The sequence below is a fragment of the Bufo bufo genome, chromosome 2 (assembly GCF_905171765.1).
Source record: "Bufo bufo chromosome 2, aBufBuf1.1, whole genome shotgun sequence".
Lineage (NCBI taxonomy): Eukaryota > Metazoa > Chordata > Amphibia > Anura > Bufonidae > Bufo > Bufo bufo.
In genome coordinates this window covers 149,594,661-149,619,378 of record NC_053390.1, presented here as the reverse complement: position 1 = coordinate 149,619,378, position 24,718 = coordinate 149,594,661, and the positions used below count along the sequence as shown (strand labels likewise).

Genomic DNA, 24,718 nt, shown 5'->3' with positions numbered 1-24,718 from the left:
GCCCATTACACGGCCAACAACTGAACAGATCATCGCTAACTAGTCTTATTAGTAACGCTCGTTAGTGATGATCTGGCGGTCATCGTTTCCCAGTTGCAGATCAATCTGTCTAAACACAATCTGCTTCCGGGAAACGAGTCTATATGGGGAAGAGCGATGCCATTAGCGATCAATCCTTCCCATACTCTGGAGGAGATCATTGCGTGTTAATGCAGCAGTCTCCTCCACCATCGAGCAGCAGATTGTCGGGAAGGAATGCTTCCTTAACGATAATCTGCTAGATTGTCGTCCCGTGTGAAGGGACCATTAGGCCTCATGTACATGAACGTATTTTCTTTCCGTGTCCATTCCATATTTTTGGTGGACCGTATATGGAACCATTCATTTCAATGGGTCCACAAAACAAATGGAAGTTACTCCGTGTGTATTCCGTTTCCGTATGTCGGTATTTCTGTTCCACAAAAAAATAGAACATTTTGTATTATTGTCCACATTGCGGACAAGATTAGGACTGTTCTGTTAGGGGCCAGCGGTTCCGTTCCGCAAAATACAGAATGCACACAGATGTCATCTGTATTTTTTGCGGATCCATTTTTTGCGGACCGGAAAATACATACGGTCGTGTGCATGAGGCCGTATACTGATGACCTATCCTCACGATAGGTCATCAGTATCTGCTCAGTGGGGGTCCGACTCCTGGCACCCCCACCAATCAGCTGTTTGAAGAGGTCTCGGAGAAGCAGTGAGAACCTTGCAGAGTTCCAAGCACAGCGCCGTCTATTGGATAGCGACTGTGCTTGGTATCACAGCTCAGTCACATTTACTTGAATGGGACTGAGATGCGACTAGGCCATGTGACCGATGAACGTGATGTCACTGGCCTAGAGTCAGCTGCGAGCGCCAGGAGTGACCCCCACCGATCAGATACTGATGACCTATCCTGAGGATAGGCCGTCAGTATAAAACACTCGGACAACCCCTTTAAAGTAAATATAAAAAATAAACCCATTTTAATATTACTCAGAACCTGTTTCCCTTAATGGCAGTAAAAAATAAAAATAAATACTTACCTCATCCATTTAATCACGACGAGACAGCCACCTCTGTCTTCATTGAAGATCTCGCACGAAATCCCGTGAGCAATGATGTATGACGTCACCACGGGCCGCCCGAGACTTTGCGCTAAATCTTCTATCAAGATGGCGGCAGCTGGCTCGTCGCGATAAAATGGATGAGGTAAGTTTTATTTATTTAGTTTTTTATTTTACACTCTATTACTGTCAGATGCCACGATCAGCTATGAACACGGTATCTGAGGGGTACAATGACGGGGAGCGGCGCAATTGCACCCACTACTTAAAAAGACGTGACAAAGTAATTCATCGCAAAGCAAACTTTTTTGTTAAATTCGGCGAAGCAGCTGAACCGAATTTTTAAATACTTTGCTCATCACTAACTAGAACCTAAGTTTCTAACATACAGTGTCATGGATTGTGCTCTTGCCAAGAAGAGAGACCAGAACATGGCATTTAATGTGCTCATTAATATCTCCATCAAGTCTCATTCTATTAACAGGCTGCATCTCTAAGAGTAACAATTACAGCTTTGTATGCAATGTGTTATCTCTGAGAAGCAAACTGAATGTGATGGAGCTAATGAGTAAAAAGTACCAGCGAGTGATTCCATTATATCTCTTATTAACACAGAATGGATCATGTTTACATGCCACCAGTAGCTATTACTCTTCATCTGCTGCTCTCAGTTCACGCAAATTGTATTTTTCGGGTTTTGATAATTAAAATTGACACTTTTTATTAGTTCAATTTAGAGAGAAAGTGGCAACACAATATAATCTAATTCATTCACTAATTTGTAATAACTTAATGACGACAAAACTTCTGTTTTTAATGTTAAGAAATATGGAATATTTTTACAAAGAGGAATTAAAACTAAAATCTTACATAAACCATGTGAACCACTTCTCTGGTTTACTTCTGCTGTAAGTTTCCAATCAAAATAGCCAATACGTATTAATCATTGGTTTGCTATTTCTCTAAAAGAAAAAAGTATATTTATCAAAAAGCATAGAATTTGATCACATCAGTAGTAGGAGTTATGCCGGAATTGATGTAAAAAATGAAAATCACACATAATAATACACAACCATATGTATTTTGCAGTCCGCCAAAAATACGGATGATGTCAATGTTGCATCCATTTTTTTTTTATTTTTTTTTGCGGACCCATTGTAACAATGACTATTCTCGGCAAAACGGACAAGAATAGGACGTGTTCTTTTTTTTTTTTTTTGCGGAGATACGGAAAGGACATACAGATGCGGGCAGCACACGGTGTACTTTCTGCATTCTTTGGGGACCCATTGAATTGAGTGGGTCCAACATTCCTTCCGCAAAAAAATGTGCATCAGATGCGGATATAAAATACGGTCGTGTGAATGGGGCCTAGAACCAGCCCTGTACTGCAGATAGATATAGAGATCTCCACATTCATTGCTCCACTTGTTCTGCTAGATCTGTGATGGCTAACCTCCGTCTCTCCAGCTGTTCTCAAACTACGACTCCCAAGATGTACACTTGCTTGGCTATTTTCAGAACTCCACAGAAATGAATAGAGCATGTTGGGAGTCGTAGTTTCACAACAGCTGGAGTGCCGGAGGTTAGCCATCACTTTGCTAGATTGTCTTTAGCCTGGCCGCTTTCTTCTGCAGCCCTCTCCCTGTAACTGCCACAGCTTCTAACACAACATATGGCTGGTAACAGTTGAGGATTTGAACTGAGCACGTTCGACCAGCTCAGTGAGACACACAAAAAATGAGGGAAAAGAACAAACAGCAGGTGGCGCTGTACAGATACATTTTATTTAATAATTCAGTGGGTGTATACATTTTTAATTGTATCCAATTACAAAATAGTTCAGATCTAGTGCTGGTATGAAAAATGCAGAATATGTTTTGTGACACAACCACTAACATGGGTAATGTAGAATTAACTTTTTAGTCCTATCTATTCCTAGTTTTTACTTCAATGGCCACTAGCTTCTTAGAGTACACTGTGAGACCCCCCTCCCCCCGCTCTTGGATCGGACAGCGCTGCTGACATCAGAAAAAATCACTACACCGCTGAGTTTAAATTTGAGATTTGTGTAAGTTGCAGTAGTGTATGGTTCTGTAGCAGTGACTGTCTGCAGCCGTCACTGGGGATGTATGGGAACATCTGGAGCTGGCAGTTTGAGTTTCACTTGAAGGTATTAGGATTGCGGAAAATTGTGAACACATTTTAACATTAGCTTTTGAAAAATGTTTAGGCAAAAAAAATGATTCCACGTCAAGATAAATTCAAAAACAGTGGTGTAAAGATCACTGAAGCTCCGGAACAGTGCTAGCGATGAGTACCGTGATGACATTTACAGGGGACGCTGTGGCCCTCTGTGCACGAGGACGGGCCCGAAGGGTCAAACAGTAATACCCATCCAGTTAGTGTGCCTCCACTAGCAATCACGTCAACATTGCTGATATCTGAGTAGAAAGTGTAGGGATGGTGTGCTTCCACCAGTGCTTGTAACAGTCTTATCAATGCTGAGAGTGGTTTCTATAAAAATGTCACAACTAGAGATGAGCAAATTACTTAAAATGAATTTGGGATTAAATTGGTCAGCAGATTTGATTCTGGTACAGATAAATTCAATGTGAATTGAAAGTGCTCAGATAGCCCTGAAAACTCACGTATGGCACTCTGGAGTCTCCTAGGACTGCATCCAACCCCTTTCCAGGTCTTCAACACCAAGACAGCATTAGTAATGTCACAGTGACAGCAACATACACTCACCTAAAGAATTATTAGGAACACCATACTAATACGGTGTTGGACCCTCCTTTTGCCTTCAGAACTGCCTTAATTCTACGTGGCATTGATTCAAAAAGGTGCTGATAGCATTCTTTAGAAACGTTGGCCCATATTGATAGGATATCATCTTGCAGTTGATGGAGATTTGAGGGATGCACATCCAGGGCACGAAGCTCCCGTTCCACCACATCCCAAAGATGCTCTATTGGGTTGAGATCTGGTGACTGTGGGGGCCATTTTAGTACAGTGAACTCATTGTCATGTTCAAGAAACCAATTTGAAATGATTCGAGCTTTGTGACATGGTGAATTATCCTGCTGGAAGTAGCTATCAAAGGATGGATACATGTTCTCATTCTGTTTACGCCAAATTCGGACTCTACCATTTGAATGTCTCAACAGAAATCGAGACTCATCAGACCAGGCAACATTTTTCCGGTCTTCAACAGTCCAATTTTGGTGAGCTTGTGCAAATTGTAGCCTCTTTTTCCTATTTGTAGTGGAGATGAGTGGTACCCGGTGGGGTCTTCTGCTGTTGTAGCCCATCCGCCTCAAGGTTGTGCGTGTTGTGGCTTCACAAATGCTTTGCTGCATACCTCGGTTGTAACGAGTGGTTATTTCAGTCAACGTTGCTCTTCTATCAGCTTGAATCAGTCGGCCCATTCTCCTCTGACCTCTAGCATCCACAAGGCATTTTTGCCCACAGGACTGCCGCATACTGGATGTTTTTCCCTTTTCACACCATTCTTTGTAAACCCTAGAAATGGTTGTGCGTGAAAATCCCAGTAACTGAGCAGATTGTGAAATACTCAGACCGGCCCGTCTGGCACCAACAACCATGCCACGCTCAAAATTGCTTAAATCACCTTTCTTTCCCATTCTGACATTCAGTTTGGAGTTCAGGAGATTGTCTTGACCAGGACCACACCCCTAAATGCATTGAAGCAACTGCCATGTGATTGGTTGACTAGATAATTGCATTAATGAGAAATAGAACAGGTGTTCCTAATAATTCTTTAGGTGAGTGTATATGGCTATGTGTAATTTGGTCCACAAATTATCCCTTTTTTAGCAGCAGATACCTTCTTCTCTGTCTTCTGGATTATAAAATATTGGGATCCGAAATTCAAGAAGATTTTTGGGGGAGATTTAAGAAGAATTCAATTAGTTTACAATCAATTCTTTCATCTCTATTCACAACCACAGTATTAGGCTACATACACACGAATGTTGTTTGTCTCCGTGTCCGTTCCGTTTTTTTTGCGGATAGGATGCGGACCCATTCATTTCAATGGGTCCGCAAAAAAAGCGGGCAGTACACCGTGTGCTGTCCGCATCAGTATGTCTGTTCCGTTGCCCGGCAAAAGAAATAGTGCATGTCTGATTTTTTTCTAGTTTGCGGACTAGGATAGGCATTATTACAATGGATCCGCAAAAAAAAACGGATGCCATACGAAACGTCATTCTTTTTTTTGCGGATCTGCAATTTGCGGACCGCAAAACATACGGTCGTGTGCATGTAGCCTTAGGGAGAGTACATAAAATATGTCAAAACTCACCACTCTCAATATGAATTGTGTTTGAGTGTTGAGGTCTCCTCATGTCCAGTGGTGGTATCTAAGTGGAGACTTATGGATGCCTGAAAGAAGTCCTTAGGCAATTAGCACTGAAATGATCTTTTGCAGAGAAGCAGCCTTGAAGAGTGACCCCACAGACTAGAGACTACATTTAGGCCTCTTTCACACGGGCGTCATGTTTTTGGCCCAGATAAGATGCGGGTGCGTCGCGGGAAAATGGACGATTTTTCCGTGCGAGTGCAAAACATTTAAATGCGTTTTGCACGCGCGTTAGAAAAATCGACATGTTTGGTACCCAAACCCGAATTTCTTCACAGAAGTTCGGGTTTGGGTTAGGTGTTGTGTAGATTGTTTTATTTTCCCTTATAACATGGTTATAAGGGAAAATAATAGCATTGTTAATACAGAATGTATAGTACAATAGAGCTGGAGGGGTTAAAAAAAAGAATAATAATAATTTAACTCGCCTTAATGCACCTAACCCAAACCCGAACTTCTGTGAAGAAGTTCGGGTTTGGGTACCAAACATGCCGATTTTTCTCACTCGCATGCAAAACGCATTAAAATGTTTTGCACTCGCGCGGAAAAATCGTGCATTTTCCCGCGACGCACCCGCATCTTATCCGGGCCAAAAACATGGCGCCCGTGTGAAAGAGGCCTTACTCTAAATAAATCACCCTTATAGATTACTCTACAAAAGGCCAGATGTCCTACAGGTAAATAGTCAGTCTAGTCCTGCCAATGGAGCTTTCATCATGGTTATGATTGGTTTTGCTCCTGTTACCAGGTGTGGGGGTGTGGCTGAAATGCAGGTGTTTACATTGGGGTCCCATAATGAGAGGACCCCAGTCCTTGGACGGGTGAGCATGTGGTTGTTTGTATCTTGTTCTCATTTGTGTTAGGGTGCTGCCACATACAGATTTGTGTGTTGTGTATTTGGGTTAAAAAAAAAAGAAAGCCTCAATTTGCTCTGTACACAGTATGTTGTATTTTTTTTGTTTTTTTAAAGCGTTTTTGAGCAATTTTTGCTCATATAGTGTGTTTTATCAACAGCTGTGTTCACTTGTCTTTTGTTTGCCTGTGTTTTTTTTATTTTTTATAAAAAAAGTATGTACCCCCTGTAACGTCTCTTCCTCTGTAGCAGTATGAAGAAAATACAGTGGTACAAAAAACACTATGCAAAAATGCCATTAAAACACATCAACACACATTCCAAATGCATTTTTTTATACTACAAAAAAAAATAACCAAAGGAGGTCTAAGGAAGAAAAACAGCAGACAGTGGGGAAAAAAAATGCTAGACCCAGAGCATGGTGCACTTTAAAAATTTACGCACCTCAAGTATGAAAAAAAAATTACAAAATACTTTAATACTTCCCATAGGCTTCCTTGCATTAATCACATGGAGCTGAAATTTTTTGCTTAAAGGGGTTCTCCAGGAATTAAAACAATGAAAATACTTAAATATTATTTTATAATAAATACCTTTCATTACTTAGAATGGCTTGTTTTGTCTGGGGAGCAATCATTAGGATAAATAAAATGGCCGCCGTCCTATCAGTACATACAAAACCTGTCCTAATCACACAGGAGGACAAGGTGCTTCACCACAATGAGCCATAGTGCTGCCTCATCCTCCTCTCTGCTCTGCTTGTCAAGAATCGTGATCCTGAATACAGGTGAATCTCTGTGGGAATGGAGAAGATGAGGACACATGAGAGGAGGGTGAGGTGTGGCTAATGAGCAGCAGCACTTGTTTACAGTCTCCATTACCACAGCTTATCCTGTCTATTCTCTCTGTACCTTATGTCTCCTCATGAACTAAATTCCCCAGAGATTCAGGTAAACATCTTATCATCTGTATTCAGGATCATAATCCCTGACAAGTAAGGAGGAGGAGGAGGCAACTCTTTACCTCAGTGTTGTGAAGTAACATGTGTGATTAGGACAGGTTTTGTGTGAACTAATGGGACAGTGGCCATTTTGTTTTCCTGATTATTGCTCCCCAGACAAAACGAGCCATTATAACTAATGAAAGGTATTTGAGAATGTATTTATAATAAAGTAATATTTAGGTATTTAATTTTTTTTAATTCCCGGAGAACCCCTTTAAAAATGCAATAAAAGACATCAACCAACTTGTCGGGGTTTCTGTGTATCAGTAAATATCCCACAAATATACAGATTTTTATTTGAGAAAATAATAGAAGCGTAAGGTCCATGAGGAACATTTATTAATGCTTCTACTCCAGATCCTCACCCATGTGTGCCTCTTAATTATTTTGGCACATCTTACACCAAAGGACTTTATACTAAGACCAGAGCATGGTCGATGATATGTACTAATTATGATAATTTCTCAATGTGTAAAAAACTCGTAGATGACTAGTTTATCTTCAGGGGCTGTAAAAATGTAGCTGATCAGCTAACAGAAGAGCAGCAAATTGTTCTGCGTGAATGCAATTGTTCCATCGTCTTACAGTATAAGATGTGTTACCATGCAAAACCGTCTTGCAGTGTGCGCAATGAGGATTGTGATTGTGATAGCGAATAAGCTCCAAATATAAAGACGTGTTCTGAAGTTCCTTTAGTGGGTCAAATTGGTGACATGTATATATTGTCCAAGCTTGTCCCTAAGTGAGAGTAGATTTCTTGGACTGTAACTTAAAGGGGTTGTCTCATTTCAGCAAATAGCATTTATTATATAGAGGAAGTTAATACAAGGCACTTACTAATGTATTGTGATTATTCATATTGTCTGCTTTACTGGCTGTATTAATTTTTCCATCACATTATACACTGCTCGTTTCCATGGTTACGACCACCCTGCAATCCATCAGTGGTGGCTGTGTTTGCACACTATAGGAAAAAGTGTCAGCCTCTCTAGTGGCCGGAACGGTGGGAACAAGCATAGGCTGGTGCTTTTACCTATAGTATGCAAGCACGGCCACTGCTGATGGATTGCAGGGTGGCCGTAACCATGGAGACGAGCAGTGTATAATGTGATGGAAAAATGAATCCAGCCAGCAAAGGAAGCCATATGGCTAATAACAATACACTAGTAAGTGGCTTGTATTCAGTACCTCTACCTAATAAATGCTATTTGCTGAAGTGACAAAACCGCTTGCTCCAGTATGTATTTACATTAAAGAGGACCTGTCACCGCCCCTGACATGTCTGTCTTAATAGCTTCATATATTCCCCATGTTCTAACAATTCTGGAGCATCTATTCTTATGACTCTGATGTGCCGTTTCTTTATTATTTGCCTTCAGTAAGGGTACAGAGGGGCGGTAACTAGTTGGGGGGGTGTACCTGTACAGACTCACTCTATCAGTGCTGCCATTTTCAGTCTGTGCAGGTACACCCCCCAACTGGTTACCACCCCTCTGTACCCTTACTGAAGGCTAATAGCAATTCATTCATAACTTCTAGTAGAAATAATACAGGAATGACACAACATAGAGCCATAAGAATAGATGCTCCAGAATTGTTAGTACATGGGGAATATATGACACTATTAAAACAGGCAGGTCTGGAGCGGTGACAGGTCCTCTTTACGTGCACCCATACAAGAGGCATGGTTCCCATGATAAAGATATTCTTATACAGTCTGCCATTAACAAGTGCCTTTATTCTACCGACGTGTCTGCACTGGAGGTTAAAAGGAATTTTATTTCCATGAAGAAGAGCTACTAGGAGATGTGATGTGAATAGTAAGTTGTTTTAGTTATCAGCAGTCTGTGTACGCTCAATGTTATCATACTGTAAGAACATTGGGCCACATAACAAAAAGATATTCTCATTAGCTAGGTCCCCGTAATAATACTAAGATGACAGTCCACAGAGCAGGAAGGCTTACCATGGGGACCGAGAAGCTCTTTTCAACGACATCTTGTAATATGCCACAGGACTTTTCAGCAAATGACATTTATCATGTAGACATAATACAAGGCACTTACTAACGTATTGTGATTCTCCATATTGCCTGCTTTGTTGGCTTGACTCATTTTTCCATCACATTATACTCTGCTCGTTTCCAGGGATTATAACCACCCTGTAATCCAGAAGCGGTGGCCGTGCTTGTACACTATAGAAAAAGGCGCTAGTCTCTATTGGCCAGGACTACGGGAGTGCACATAGGCTGCCGCCTTTTCCTATAGTGTGCAAGCACGACCACCACTGTTGGATTGCTGGGTGGTCGTAACCATGGATAGGAGCAGTGTATAATGTGATGGAAAAATGAATCCAGGCAGCAAAGGAGGCAATATGGACAATCACAATACATTAGGAAGTGCCCTTGTATTAACGTGTACAGAATAAATGCCATTTGCTGAAGTGAGACAACCCCTTTAAACTTCTCACACACATTAGATAAATACCTATGGAGGTGGGTGGTGGAGCTTGCATAGGAGCTAATTTTTATCTAAACAAGTGTTTTTCCAAACTTTATTGAAGGCTGTGTTCACATCATGTTTTTGTCCCATGTTTAACAAAAAAGCACAAAAACCTAGTATACTGTGCTTTGCCATCCTGCAGAGTGCAGCAAAAATTTTTTTTTTTAATAAACAGATACTTTTTTTTTACAATGGCACCCTATGGTGATCAATCTGAGGCATATGTTTGAGATACCGTATTTTTCGCCCTATAAGACGCACTCCCCCCCCCCCCCCCCCCAAAAGTGGGGTGAATGCTGCAATTTTACACTGATACATCGCTGCCGCACAGCGCGGCCGGCGTGTGTATCAGCGGGAGGGAGGGACTGGGGCCCGGCATCTTGTTTTGTAATGGCAGCGGGGCCCGGTGCAGTCACTATATTCTACTACACCGGGCCCCGCTCACTGTAGTAATCATATAGGCAATGTTATTTCAACTCCTATCCAGGCTTTAGTACGGTACTTACTACTAACTTGCATAGCAGGCAGGAGGCCTGGCGAGTGGACGGGAGCCTGCAGCGTAACTCACTACGTCTCGCGCCTGCTCCGCCTGCTTCATTCTTGAATTAACATTGCCTATATGATTACTACAGTGAGCGGGGCCCAGTGTAGTAGAATACAGTGACTGCACCGGGCCCCGATGCCATTACAAAACAAGATGCCGGCCCCCAGTCCCTCCTCCCTCCCGCTGATACACACGCCGGCAGCGATGTATCAGTGCCATTACAAAACAAGATGCCGACCCACAGGGACACTGTTATGGGGGGGATCTGTGGATGACACATAGCATAAGATGCTATGTATCATCCACAGATCCCCCCCATAGCAGTGTCATGCCATCCCCAGGTGCCCCCATAATGGTGCCATCTCCAGATGCCCCCATAATGGTGCCATCCCCAGATGCCCCATAAGGGTGCCATCCCCAGATGCCCCTATATTAGTGCCATCCCCAGATGCCCCCATAACAGTGCCATCCCCAGATGCCCCATAACAGTGCCACCCACAGACCCCCATAACAGTGTCATCCACAGACCCCCATAACAGTGCGTCATTCACAGATCCCCATAATAGTGTCATCCACAGATCCCCATAATAGTGTCATCCACAGATCCCCATAATAGTGTCATCCACAGACCACCATTAGTTCAAAACCCTTACACACATACATCATTTGTACAAAAAAGTGAACCCAGTCTTATGTGTGTGGGCAGCTCAACATACTTGAAAATGTGTTCACATGTTTTAAAAATCATTAGGGGCTTTAAAATAGATGGGAGGTTTCTGTAAAGTAATTGATCAGACAGAATATTAACGGGTCGTCCTGTTTCTGCTAAGTTAACTCAGCATTAGTTACAATATATATATATATATATATATATATATATATATATATATATATATGGCAAAAAAATGAAGGCAGCACTCCAAATAGTGAAGAAAGTGGAAGATTTATTCACCCAACCAGCAGCATATATATACACACACACATATATGTAAGAGGACTGGCACCACTAATAATACTAATAATTCAGGTGCCACCCACATGTAAAACTGCAAGACAAAAGAAAAAGTACGTCAAGGCCAATGCACACTGTATGATAAAATATACCGTAGCTTTATTGGACACTCATTAAAAACCAACACAGGAAACCAGCGGGTCTCAAATGAGATATATGTGAGACCTCCCCCTCCCCCCACTGCATAATGCATATAGTAAATATGGGGTCTAATAAGTGGATCAAATAAATAAACTAAAGTGGAAAAATGTCAGATAGAAATCCAAAGAACCAACCCTATCCAATTCACATGGAAATGTGCAAAAAAGAAAAAATTAAAAATATTAATAGAAATATGATCGAAGTATTCATTATAAATATGACATCACATCATTTGGGAAATACAAAGTGCTAGTGCAAAAGTAATTCATAATAGGCGTGACATCACATGATTCAAAAGGCACAAAGTGCAACTACAGTGTGCAAAAAAACAAATCCACTGTGCAAATACTGTATGACTTGTAGAAATAAGGCAAAGACCTCCTTGAGAATGCTGTGGGGCTGAACGCCATGTGTATCGCTGTTACAGATCATACAGCTTCATTAGGGTTAGTTACCTGACAGATCCTGCGCTGTTTCGGCTCTCCTGGCTAGAATCTGTTTACCCAGCTTCAGCGGTGATGTCATGTTGACAACATGTGACCGCTGCATCCAATCACTGGCTTTAGTGGTGCACTGTAGAGGCCAGTGATTGGCTGCAGTGGTCATTTGTTGTCAACGTGACATCACCACTTCAGCTGGGTAAACAGAGCGGCGGTACTGTCAGGTAAGGCTACTTTCACACTTGCGTTGTTCTTTTCCGGCATAGAGTTCCGTCACAGGGGCTCTATACCGGAAAAGAACTGATCAGGTATGTCCCCATGCATTCTGAATGGAGAGTAATCCGTTCAGTTTGCATCAGGATGTCTTCAGTTCAGTCGTTTTGACTGATCAGGCAAAAGAGAAAACCGTAGCATGCTACGGTTTTATCTCCGGCTAAAAAAACTGAAGACTTGCCTGAATGCCGGATCAGGCATTTTTTCCCATAGGAATGTATTAGTGCCGGATCCGGCATTCAGAATACCGGAATGCCGGATCCGTCCTTCCGGTATGCGCATGCGCAGACTGAAAAAAAGGTGAAAAAATAAATGCCGGATCCGTTTTTGCCGGATGACACCGGAAAGACGGATCCGGCATTTCAATGCATTTTTTCGACTGATCAGGCATTTTTAAGACTGATCAGGATCCTGATCAGTCTTACTAATGCCATCAGTTAGCATACATTTTGCCTGATCCGGCAGGCAGTTCCGGCGACGGAACTGCTTGCCGGATCTCTCTGCCGCAAGTGTGAAAGTAGCCTAAGTGATGCTAATTTATGTCCTGCAGGAGGATCCCATGTGTTGTCTGATTTCCTGAAACCGGACGACCCCTTTAACAAGATCATGTTGTTGACGTCCATTGATATTAGTAAAACAGTAGTGGTTGTCATACAGCTGATGTGTGAGCCTTAACTTAAACAACCTAAAGGGAACCTGTCACATTGAACATGTTCTCTAATCTTCAGGCAGAAGGAGGAGCTGAGCAGATTGATATATAGTTTTATGGGAAAAGATTCAGTATAACTTGTAATTTATTCATTCAACTCTTTGCTCATTCTGAGCTTTGGAGTCCAATGGGCGGTCCTGTTCAGTGATTGACAGCTACATCTGTACAAGGAAGGCTCTCAGTCACTGAATAGGACCACCCACATGACTCTTAGGCTACATTCACACGACCGTACAGTTTTGCGGTGCACAATTTGCGGATCTGCAAAACACGGATATCGGCACGTGTGCGTTACGCAATTTGCGGACCGCTTATGGCTGCCACTATGATAGTAAATGCCTATTCTTGTCCACAATTACGGACAAGAATAGGACATGCTCCATTTTTTTTGTGTCTGTCCTCATCTTTTGCAGCCCCATTGTAATGAATGGGTTCGCACCCGTTCTGCAAAATTGTTGAACGGATGCAGACTCATTTATACAGTCGTGTGAATGAGCCCTTAAGCCTAAAAAGAACAGTGATTTCAAGGGGCTCTTCGGGAATTATTTAAAGTAGCTGCCAGCAACCTGTCCTAGAATGTGAGCGGGACTGGTTGTTTCTACTTGCAGAGACGAGCTTTGGCACTTGCATATACTACATATCGGTGAGTTTTCCTGCCAGGCTGCTCATCCATGATGGCATATCATAGGCAGGATCAATCACATCATTACCATCTATTACAACCTGCGGCACTCCAGCTGTGGTGAAACTACGTTTCCCAGGATGTACGCTTGCTTGGCTATGCTCAGAACTCCCATAGAAGTGAATAGAGTATGCTGGGAGTTGTAGTTTCATAGCTGGAGTGCCGGAGGTGGCTGACCTCTGCTATATATTACCGTATTTTTCGCCCTATAAGACGCACGAAGTTAGTGCGTCTTATGGGGTGAATATAGGGAAATAACATGTCCGGCATTACAGCAGTGTACCTTCCGCGCTGCTGCGCTGCGATGATCAAAGGGCTGGCCGCACTGCTGGTGCTTGCCGAAGGAGCCAGACACACCACGGGTATTCAGTGGCAGGTACCAGACGCCGCTGTGGTGCAGGGACTGGTCACTTCTGCGGGCTGTCTGTGGACGGGACTGGCCGGCCTCAGCAAGTGCTGGGTGGTAAAGACCGGCCGGCCCGAATCGCTGTTATGGAGGAGGGAGGAGGAGGAAAGTTGAGGAGCGCAGGAGCAGGCAGACGAGGAGCGGAGCAGACTTCCCTGTCACACTTTCCTGCTCCGCCTCTCAGTCGTCACACTGCCTGCTCCTGACTACGTGCTCCTGGATAAGTGCAGAGCTGTGCCCTGACAGAAAGATTCTGTAAGGTAACGCTAATGACCCCACTGCTAATAAATTGACCCCCCCCCAATAAAGTGACCCCTCCTAATAAAGTGACTTCCCCTAATAAAGTCACCCCCCCAATAAAGTGACCCCTCCTAATAAAGTCACCCCCCAATAAACTGACCCCCACTAATAAAGTCACCCCCTTATTAATATTGAAATATTGGTCTGTTATTTTATTAAAAGTTTTAACACATTTTTTATTCAAAATATATTTTTTCACCTATTTTCACCCTCTAAAACCTAGGTGCGTCTTATGGGCAGGTGCGTCTTAGAGGGCGAAAAATGCGGTAATCTTCTCAGCTCCTCCTGCTGTATAGTATGCTAGTCACAGATAGGAATACGTGTATAGCGTAGCACGTTCCCTTTGGATGGTTGCAAGTAAAATTAACCAAGAAATAGCTGAATTATGTTTTTAGCTGGAGTTTTTGGCGTATGTATAATCTGCGTTTCGGCTATGCTGATATGCTTATTATGTTCTTTTCTCATAGGAAAGATATTCTCCGATTTCTGGACGCAGAGAGAGACGTATCTGTTGTTAAAAGCAGCTTCAAGCCGGGAGACGTAATTCATTATGTTCTGGATAGACGCCGTACTCTAAATATTTCACAGAATCTGCACAGTCTTCTGCCCGAAGTGTCACCGATGAAGAGCCGGCGTTTTCAGACCTGTGCAGTGGTGGGGAATTCTGGAATTCTTCTCGGCAGCGGATGTGGCAAGGAGATTGACAGCCATGACTTTGTAATAAGGTGAGCCGCTGTCTGTTTCTAGAGATTATCACTTCATATGTATCATAGGAGCTTATCAGTCTCTGGTACTTGACGACGATATATCAAAGTCACAAAATGAAAAGAGCCTGGGCTAGATGGAGCGATGTACTTAATGCTATTTTTCACCTTCAAGAAAGCTGCATTTTGTGGCAGATTTATTTTTCTTGAAAGCATTGGAAATAGAGTTTACAATACCTTAAATTCTATGTATTATTTGTGATTCGGTTTTATTTCCTTCGATTGATCTCTTTATGGGTCACATGGAAATACCATTTGTAAGGTGGACTCACGACAAACAAGGGGCTGTTCATACGGCAGGTTTTACTGTGGAATTTGGGACAGCCGTGAATAAATTTTACCGAAATCCTGCCGGCAGCCACGTCTTTTCTGCTTCCTATTAATTTGAATGAGAGGCAGCGCTGAGGATTGCTCCAAGAGCAGACTTGTCCCATCTCTGCGCGGCCACGGCTTTAAGCTGCCACTTCACGATGCTCAGCGCTGCCTCTCATTGAAATGAATAGGAGGCAGAAACTACATGACAGCAAATTTCAGCACGAGTGTCCGCACCAGTGTTCCACTGCAAAAGACGCCATGTGAACATAATAGACTGGTTTGTGATGAACTCTTTCTCTACTGAAGAAGATGCAGTAAGCAGATTCAACCTGTAAGGCCACCTGCACATGTTGCATATTTGTATGCAGAAAACCCGCCTGAAATCCCCACAGAAACCACATAGAAAACACATAAATCCACCCAATTTATTGCGGTTTTGGTTGTTTTTTTGTGTGGGTTTTTATGTGGTTTTATTGAGCAATTTGGTGCAGATTTTCTGTTTAATATTGAAGTATATGGGGAAAAGAACTATATATAAGGTGTGGAATCACACAAACAATTGACGGTGCACATTTTAAAATCTGAACGGCAGCTCAATTTCCACAATTAAAAAATAAGCAACGTGTATTACGTAGCATTTTTTCTGCATGAAAATTTGCGAGAAATAAATGCACGTAATCTGCTTTGTGTGCAGGTGCCCTAATAGCCTCAATAAAACTTCTATATACATTTAGAACAGTGTTTATATGACTTACAACAGCAATCAGGATAACATAATGGGGGTCAATAACTAACGACTTGGTAAAAACCCCACTGTAGGAAGATCCAACCTCAAAGTAAAAATGTGTCTCTTAGGCCTCTTGCACACAAGCGTATTTTATTTCCGTTTCCGTTCCGTTTTTTTGTGGTTTCCGTTTGTGGTTCTTATAAGGAACCATTCATTTCAATGGTTCTGGAAAAAAAAAAACGCAATGTACTCAGTGTGCATTCCGTTTCCGTATTTCCGTATATCCATTCCGCTAAGGCCTCATGCACACGACCGTTGTGTACATCCGCGTCCGTTCCGTCATTTTTCACAGTTTAGCGGAGGTCCCATTTATTTCTATGGAGCTGTGAAAAAAAAACTGATAGTCCTCCTTTTTTTCTCCGCGTCCGTGATCCGTGAATCCAGTCCGTCAAAAAAAATAAATCTGTCTTATTCTTGTCAGTGGAAAACGGAGGACAGACCCATTCAAGTCAATAGGTCCGTCAAAAAAAACAGATGCACAACTGGTATGTCATCCGTGTCCGCGTCCGTTTTTATCTACAAGACCTTGGTGCAATAAAATTACACTTTTCATTAACCTTCCTTTTTTTCCCCTGTCAGACAAAAAAAAAGGAAGACACAAGGAAATACAACTGAAGCAAAATCTGACACGGACCACTGAAGCCAAATCACTGACAGTGAAAAAACACTGTCGTGTGCATGAGGCCTAAAAGATAGAACTTGTCCAATTATTGTTCGCATTACGGACAAGGATAGTACTGTTCTATGAAGGGCCAGCTGTTCCGTTCCGCAAAATATGGAATGCACGCGGATGTCATCTGTTTTTTTGTGGACCGCAAAATACATACGGTCTTGTGCAAGAGGAGTTATTCTGCTGTCCATGCACCAACAACTGAAATCTTGAGTAGATTATGCAATACAGACACGAATGGGACATGTTCTATAATTTGTGGAACAGCTGCACAGACCTGTAAAAAAAATATGAAATGAATGAGCCAATGTACTATCCGCAAAAAGTGGTTGTGGATAAAAATTATGGTTGTGTGCATGAGCATACCAAATGTGGTAGGCCAGGGATCAGCAACCTCCAGCACTCCAGCTGTTTTGAAACTACAACTCCCAGAATCCTCTTTTCATTTTGTGGGGTTTCGCTCTAGTAAATAGGGTAAACGGGCGCAGTACAGAGGCACAATACAAGTTCTTAACTCAAAACGTCAGTATTTATTCACACTTGAGGCAATTGCACAAAACAGCACGTAACTTTGCAGTCTTGGTGTTAATTCACACACAATGGAAAATTCATATAACACAAGTCACCTTGCTGGCAGTCCTGCCTCCAGTAGTCCACAGCAGGCTTTAGGGGGCCTGTTTCCCCAGCATGTGGCTCTCAGCCCTCCAGCACGGCACAAAGCCTCAGATCCCAAAAACAGAGACATCTCTGCTGAGCCCAGCTGCCTATTTAAGGAAAGCCAGGTGCTGCCAAAACCTGTACTGGCACTTAAACTTTGGTCCGATATTTGACCTCACCTGGCTGGAAACCAGCCCAGCCGCACATGCTGGGAGGAAAATACCTGCCTTGCCAGACACAACCCCTCACTCTGTCCCAACGTCTATGGGAATTACAAGAACAGCCAAATAGGTGTCCATGCTGGCAGTTGTAGTTTCACAGCAGCTGGAGTGCCGAAGGTTGCTGATCCTTGTGTTAGGCTGTGGTGGCCCCCACTCTTCTGCTGAGCTGCACCCAAAATCTGCAAAATTTTTATGCCAAAAAAATAGCCTAAAACATTGATAAATGACCAATAGTCTCTGCAACTGACTATTCTGAGGGCAACTTCAGGCCAATATGGTTCTTAGCTTCAGCATACATTAGGTGCCCTTTTCTGGTTGTGTCTGACCAGGGGATGTGATTGCCTTTGTACTCACAGTACTGTGGCTTGTACACTTACGGGCTCCTTTAAGCTACCATCTGTTCTGGTATCTGGCTAGTTCTGACACTCTCCTGTCAATACTTTGCATCCGGACCAGGAGGCCATATCTTCTCCTCTTGTAGCTCCAGTCTGGTGCCTGAGATCTGGTTCTCACTGAGCTACCCACCCAGTCTCTGTACACATGGGCACACACTGAAGCAGTATTCCCTGGCAAATTCCTATTCAGGCTGAATCTCCTTTCCTGGCTGTCCTGAGTAGGGATGAGCGAATCGACCGAACTCGGGTTGGGGAAATGTTTTTTTACAGTAGAAATTGATTTATGGAGTTGTTATGCAAAGTCTCGTGAGACTTCGCAAGGTAATAACTTCGGCTTATCGGAGCCAATTCATTCTAATACTGTACGGAGCTGATGCTCCGCACAGTATTAGAACAAAGTTTTATGAGAATCGACTTAGGATGTTTCATCCAAAGTCGATTCGCTCATCCCTAGTCCTGACCAAAGATCTGATGCTCTCCGCTGGAGTTAGATGTTACAGCTGTGTCTCTATGTTTTACTCATTTTCAATGAGATTCTGTCCCCCAAGCCCTCAGAATGCTCACAGATCTCAGCTCTGAGACCGATTTTTTTCAAACATGTAACCTTCAATTTCAGGGTACATTCAACTGTCATAAAAACTGTCAAGTATTTCTCTAACAACAAAAAAAGAGAATATAAATCTTTAAGTGCAGTTTTTAATAATTCATATTCATCTAAAAGTTGTTGAATTTTCAGTGATGGCCTTTGCTGCTAGCTGTTGTATGCCATATGGACCCTAATGTAAATCCACATGGGTAAGCTACAGCTTCACTACCACAGTGTTCACATTCTTCTATAGCTGTAGTTCTGTTCACATCTGCTTTGTGAGTTCCATATGTAACAGGAGTCATGGTGAAGTGTAGGGTCCAGCTTATAGATATCAGGATACCACCAGCATCCAATGGAACCCATTGAATTGTGGGGTCTATCATGTTCTGTCATGTTATCCGTCGTTTGACAGGAAGAATAACGCTGCATCCAAAATCTGTTGGCATTTGCAGTGGAGGGCTACAGCACAAATTTTAGCACAGCCTTAGTTTTGCAGTGGATCTATATGGCTTGTGTTTTATTCTCAAGATGAACACAGTGATTGGTCATCCGTGAGATAAGTAAATACTGCAGTATATAAAATTGCTGGAAGATACAAAGTGAATTGAAATGTTAAATATCCTTTACACTGCCCGGGCGGATTATGGCTAATGGGCATTCGTATGAACGCACGTTAGCCATAATCTGATGGTGTAAAGGGGCCACTGATTACCCAATAAACAAGCGAAACGCTTGTTTATTGGGTAATAGGGTCCTTGGTGTGGTCACCTAAGTCATCTTTTCCCGGCAGCAGATCGTGGTGTCTAAACAATGATTCTGTATGGGGACGAGCGATGGCTTTAATACTGTCGAGGAGATTGTTGCATGTAATAGCAGCGGTCTCTTCCACTTATGAGCAGGCGAGATTGCTGGGAAGGAAAATGGAATCGCCTGCACCATTGGGCCATGTAAAGGGACCTTCACATAAGTGACAATATGTGATTATCTCCAGAAAGAAATGCTGCAGGTGCTGCTGCAGTCTCTGGGATAACACGGTATACAACTTTAATTGTTTTGCTTTTGTTTAAAAAATGGTAAAATGAAGTATAAAATGCTTCACTATCCAGCTAGACTTCACTCTCAGTAGCAGGAAACATCTAAGTCTATTTGTCGCCTACACAAAGTGTAAACACTATGTTGCGGGCTAAGCAATTTTTTTCCGAACACAGCCTTCCTATTCCCGAGGGATCAGTAATCTCAATGAGATATGTGGTTATTCCTAGACAATTTCGAGATCGCTTTCATAGACCGCTTGCTTGATGAATTATTTTGAATATTGGTTCAGCCTATCTGTAGAGTTTATCTTTATTTAGAGATACCGATCTAAATATGTATGTGTTTGATGCTAATGAAATCATAATATAATGTATTGAGCTTTTTTTTGCTTTGTTCTTTTTATAAGCACTTTTGGTGCCTGTGGTATCAATTACAAAAATATTGCAGCAAAGCCCCATTACCTTAGGATCCGTGTCCCATATAGCAGTCATCGAATGGTCGAGCTAGGGGGCAAAACGCGGTCACAGTGTGGCCAAAAACTCCATGTCCATGTGTTATCAAGTGTTAACTTGTTGCCTTATTTCATTAGTATATTGAAGGGACACTGAGCTCCTGCCTGCATTTCGGCCAGGGCTTGGCTGGGTGATGGCCATGTAGTGGTAGCTAAGTGAGACACCACTGTAAATAGGTCTAATAACTAAAATGCTGTGTCTCGACAGCAGAGACCTTGTACAGACAAATAATGGCGATCGGCAGTGTACCAGCAAATGTGGAAAATAAAGAGACCTATAAATAGAAAATACGTGGGCCCATTGGGGACAGAGTGATGTCTGTAAAGCGGAATATGTCATTGCTATATACTGTGAGTATAATAAACACGTTCATTCATCATACACAGAACTATACTGCTTCATCTGTTTAAATGCAGTTGGAGGCGGATGGAGATGAGAGCATCTCCAGATTATATGCCCACAGGAATGGATATTGTCGAATTGGCAAGACATGGTAGTGAGGTCTCCAAATTATCAGTTAGTGTCTAAGGCAGGATATATGGTTGTGCTGGTGCTGCATTTGATGCCCCAAAGACTCTTTCATGCAGTATATTTCCAGACACTTCAGACCAATGCTTTAGAGGAGGTGGTGCTTAGGGTTCCTTCCTCCATCTATGGTTGATATCTCTAAGACTTTTTTTTACTAAATCATGTAATTGTCATACTTGCCACTAGGCTTAAAAATATCATGACTTCCTGTTCTTTGAGAGCAGCCATATGGGCCATATGGACGCGAGGGGACCTCATTGACTTCAATGGGAGATTTTTCTAGGCATACTCTATGACCTGTGCAGAGATCAGGAGGGAGTAGATAAGCTGTGATATCACTGATTGTGAATGCTGGATCCTGTGTTATGTATACAATAAGGTCTATAAGGTCTAATCACTAGTGTGAAAGCTACATGCATTTAGGTACAGATGTCGGAGAGTTAGCAGTCACACACTTGGTGAGTTATCACATCTAGTTAACGCATTATGACTGCGATGCTACATCCGTACCTTTTTTAAATATAGTGACATGGGAAGTTAAACCAAAAATCATCAAAAATTCTACAAAAAAAAAAAGTGATTTAAACAATAGATCATTTTCTGATGACACATTCCCTTTAACAAACTATGGTTGTATGGGTTATGTACAACTACCGTATTTTCCGCCCCATAAGACGCACTTTCCCCCCCTAAAAGGGGGTGAAATGGCAGTGCATCTTATGGGGCAAATGCTTCCAGTGTTGCATTGCTAACACTGATACATCGCCGGCTGCGAGGCTCCATAGCGCACCAATGTCTCAGCGGGGAGGGAGGAGGGGCTGGAGGCCGGCAACTCGCAGCCTTACAATCTACCTTACAATCAAGCTCCGGTAACAGGCAGAGCGGGCGGCGGCGTAACGTCACTCACTCACGTCACGCACTCACGTCACGCACTCACGTCACGCACTCACGTCACGCACCTGCTCCTCCCACTTTATGAATGAAGCAGGCAGAGCAGGAGCGTGACGTGAGTGACGTTATGCTGCTGCCCGGCCTGCCTGCTACGAGAGCTTGATTGTAAGGTTGTAAACAGGATAGCGCTGCTTTAAAGTTAAAGTTGCCTTACTCGGTTAAGGATTACTGTTTACATATGAATACTGCTGTGAGCGGCATGGCCCAGAGTATTGGGAGACACTGTTATGGGGGGGATCTGTGGATGACACATATAGCATAAGATGCTATATAATGTCATCCACAGATCCCCCCATAGCATGGTCATCCACAGATCCCCTCCATAACAGTGTTATCCACAGATCCCCCCGTAACAGTGTCATCCACAGATCCCCCTTCCCATAACAGTGTCATCCAAAGATCCCCCTTCCCATAAGTGTCATCCACAGATACCCCTCCCCATAGCAGTGCCAGCCCCCTCCCCATAACAGTGCCATCCACAGATCCCCCATAACAGTGCCATCCACAGATCCCCCATAACAGTGCCATCCACAGATCCCCCATAACAGTGCCATCCACAGATCCCCCCCATAACAGTGCCATCCACAGATCCCCTTCATTAGTGTCATCCACAGATCCCCCCCATAACAGAACCATCCACAGATCCCCCATAACAGTGTCATCCACAGATCGCCTCCATAGCAGTCTCATCCACAGATACCCCATAATAGTGTCATCCACAGACCACCCTTAGTTCAAAAGCACACCTTATGGTTAAAAAACTTTTTTTCTTATTTTCCTCCTCAAAAACGGCGAAAAATACGGTATTTGTATTACCTCTTTCTTCTATTTAGCCTCATTAGCTCTGAAGACAACAGGGGAATTGATACTTTTGTACTTGTTAACATATGTTTAGAGCCACCCCTACATATTAACCTTATGTATGGACGATTTATGCTTCTGTATTGTTAACATGCTGCTCTTGATCTTTGTTCGGTTGCTTTCCCTCTCCACACTTGTGGGGCTCTAGTTTTGAATCTGTAGTTTGTATGTGTTTAACACCTGTCAATTATTCCATCTGTAGTCAACACATATTTATTGTGAATTATCTGAACTTTGAGGTGCAACTTAAAGAGCTTTTCTGAGTGTCTGATGTTGATGACCTATACTCAGGATAGGTCATCATTATCAATTCGATTGGGTTCCGACACCTGGCACCCCCACCAATCTGTTGTTTGAGGAGGCCGGGCTGCTCATTGTATAGCTGCAGTCCTTGGTATTACAGGTAAGCCCCATTCCCTTGAGCTGTGCTTAGGCCATGTGACCGATGAACGTGATGTCACTGGCCTAGGAAGGGGCTGCGGCACTCACAAACAGATGATCAGCGGGGGTGCTGGAAGTCAGAGCCTCCCCACGATCTGATAGCGATGACCTATCTTGAGTATAGATCATCAATATCAAAATCTTAGACAACTCTTTTAAATAGCAGGACAGTGTAAAAGGTCTTTTTAGTGTGTTGGCCCAATTCATCTGTACTAATGGATAATCCGAACCTCTCTTTCTCCAAAAATAATAATAACTACTGATGTCCAAAGGACTAATATACACCTATTAATTCAGCACCTATTCCAAAGTACCTAATACTTAACTTTTATTGGTGTGCTAGTAAAATAAACTGGTAACTTGATTAAATGTTAAAAATTCCAGTGCGTCGCAGTCCTCACTTGTCTATTGCAGTTACTATAGTGTTATACAGCATCCCCTTTCACAATGTGGGGTACAGGTCGCTCCTAATCATCAATGATGCAGCTGGCTGCGCGCTGCCAGCATGCTATAGACCTAGTGTTGCGATTCCCCTTATGCTGTTTGGGGCTGCACACTGCACTGTATTAAAACTGAAGCCTCACGCTGCCCCCCAGCGTGAGGCTTCAGTTTTAATACCTGCTGCTTAGCTTCGGGAGCGAGGATCTTTGTTTGGCCTCGTTGCCAGGGCGGCCTTGCTAGCTGGGAGGCTCCCTGCTCCTAGGTCTGTCTTGAGCGCCGAGCTGATCACTCGGTGCTCAACTTGCTTGTCTGTCGGTCATGTGACGCTGGCCACGTCACATGACCCTCACTCCCCACTATAAATACAGGCGGCCTACTGGCTACAGGTTGCCTGTGTTTTTCATCCTATAGGCTGTGTACTTTATTGTTATTAAGCTACCTCTGGAATTGAACCTCGATCCGCCTCTTGACACCTCTTCTGCCTGCTCCCTGTACCTTGACGCTACCTCTCGGATTTTGACCTCGGCTTGTTTACGGATTTGTCTTTGCCTCTTCCCTTGTTCTGACGTGACCTCCTGGACTGACCTCGGCTAGTTGACCCGCCTCGCCTTCCGTTCTTGTTCTATCTCTTGTCCGCTTATTGTAACTTCTCAGTGGCTGTCCTCTTCCCTGCTGTCTCTTTCTCTCTGCTTGCACTTAGTAGGTTAGGGACTGTCGCCCAGTTGTGCTCCGTCACCAAGGGTGTGTGGTGCAAGTAGGCAGGGACAGGGGACTGGGTGGCAGCTCAGGGGGTGCATCTCCGCTCTATCTTGATTCCCGTGACTCTACCCGTGACAACAGGCGTCGCTCTTATAATGACTGCACACTTCACTAATTTGGGCAGTTAAGGGGCCAAAACTGACCAAATAACTCAAGTGTGAACTCAGCCTTACAGGTCAATGTTAGCGTCAAGAAGAAGTGCACTCCATTTACACAGCTGGCAGCTGATTCCACATAGATCTCTACAGAACCTGTTCTATTAAATGCTTATACAAGTAGAGACCCCCCCCCCCCCCGACAGAGTGGAGAGGGTGTCGGCAGTAAGTTCATGTTGACGTCACTGATTATTTTGCCTTTCCTCTAATCTGTCAGAACAATAACCCCCAACAAAAGGATCCTGTCTGTGAAGCATCCTCCTTCACTTGGTCAGCATTTGGTCAGAAATCCATC

General features: G+C 43.2%; 1 protein-coding gene across 1 annotated transcript in view; it reads left to right on the top strand.

Moving 5' to 3' along the window:
* Positions 1–24,718, top strand: part of ST8SIA4 (ST8 alpha-N-acetyl-neuraminide alpha-2,8-sialyltransferase 4) — a 198,215-nt gene that overhangs the window by 60,008 nt on the left and 113,489 nt on the right. The window contains exon 3 of the mRNA XM_040421582.1: positions 14,810–15,067. Coding sequence (XP_040277516.1) covers positions 14,810–15,067 — 258 coding nt within the window. The remainder of the gene's footprint in view (positions 1–14,809; positions 15,068–24,718) is intronic.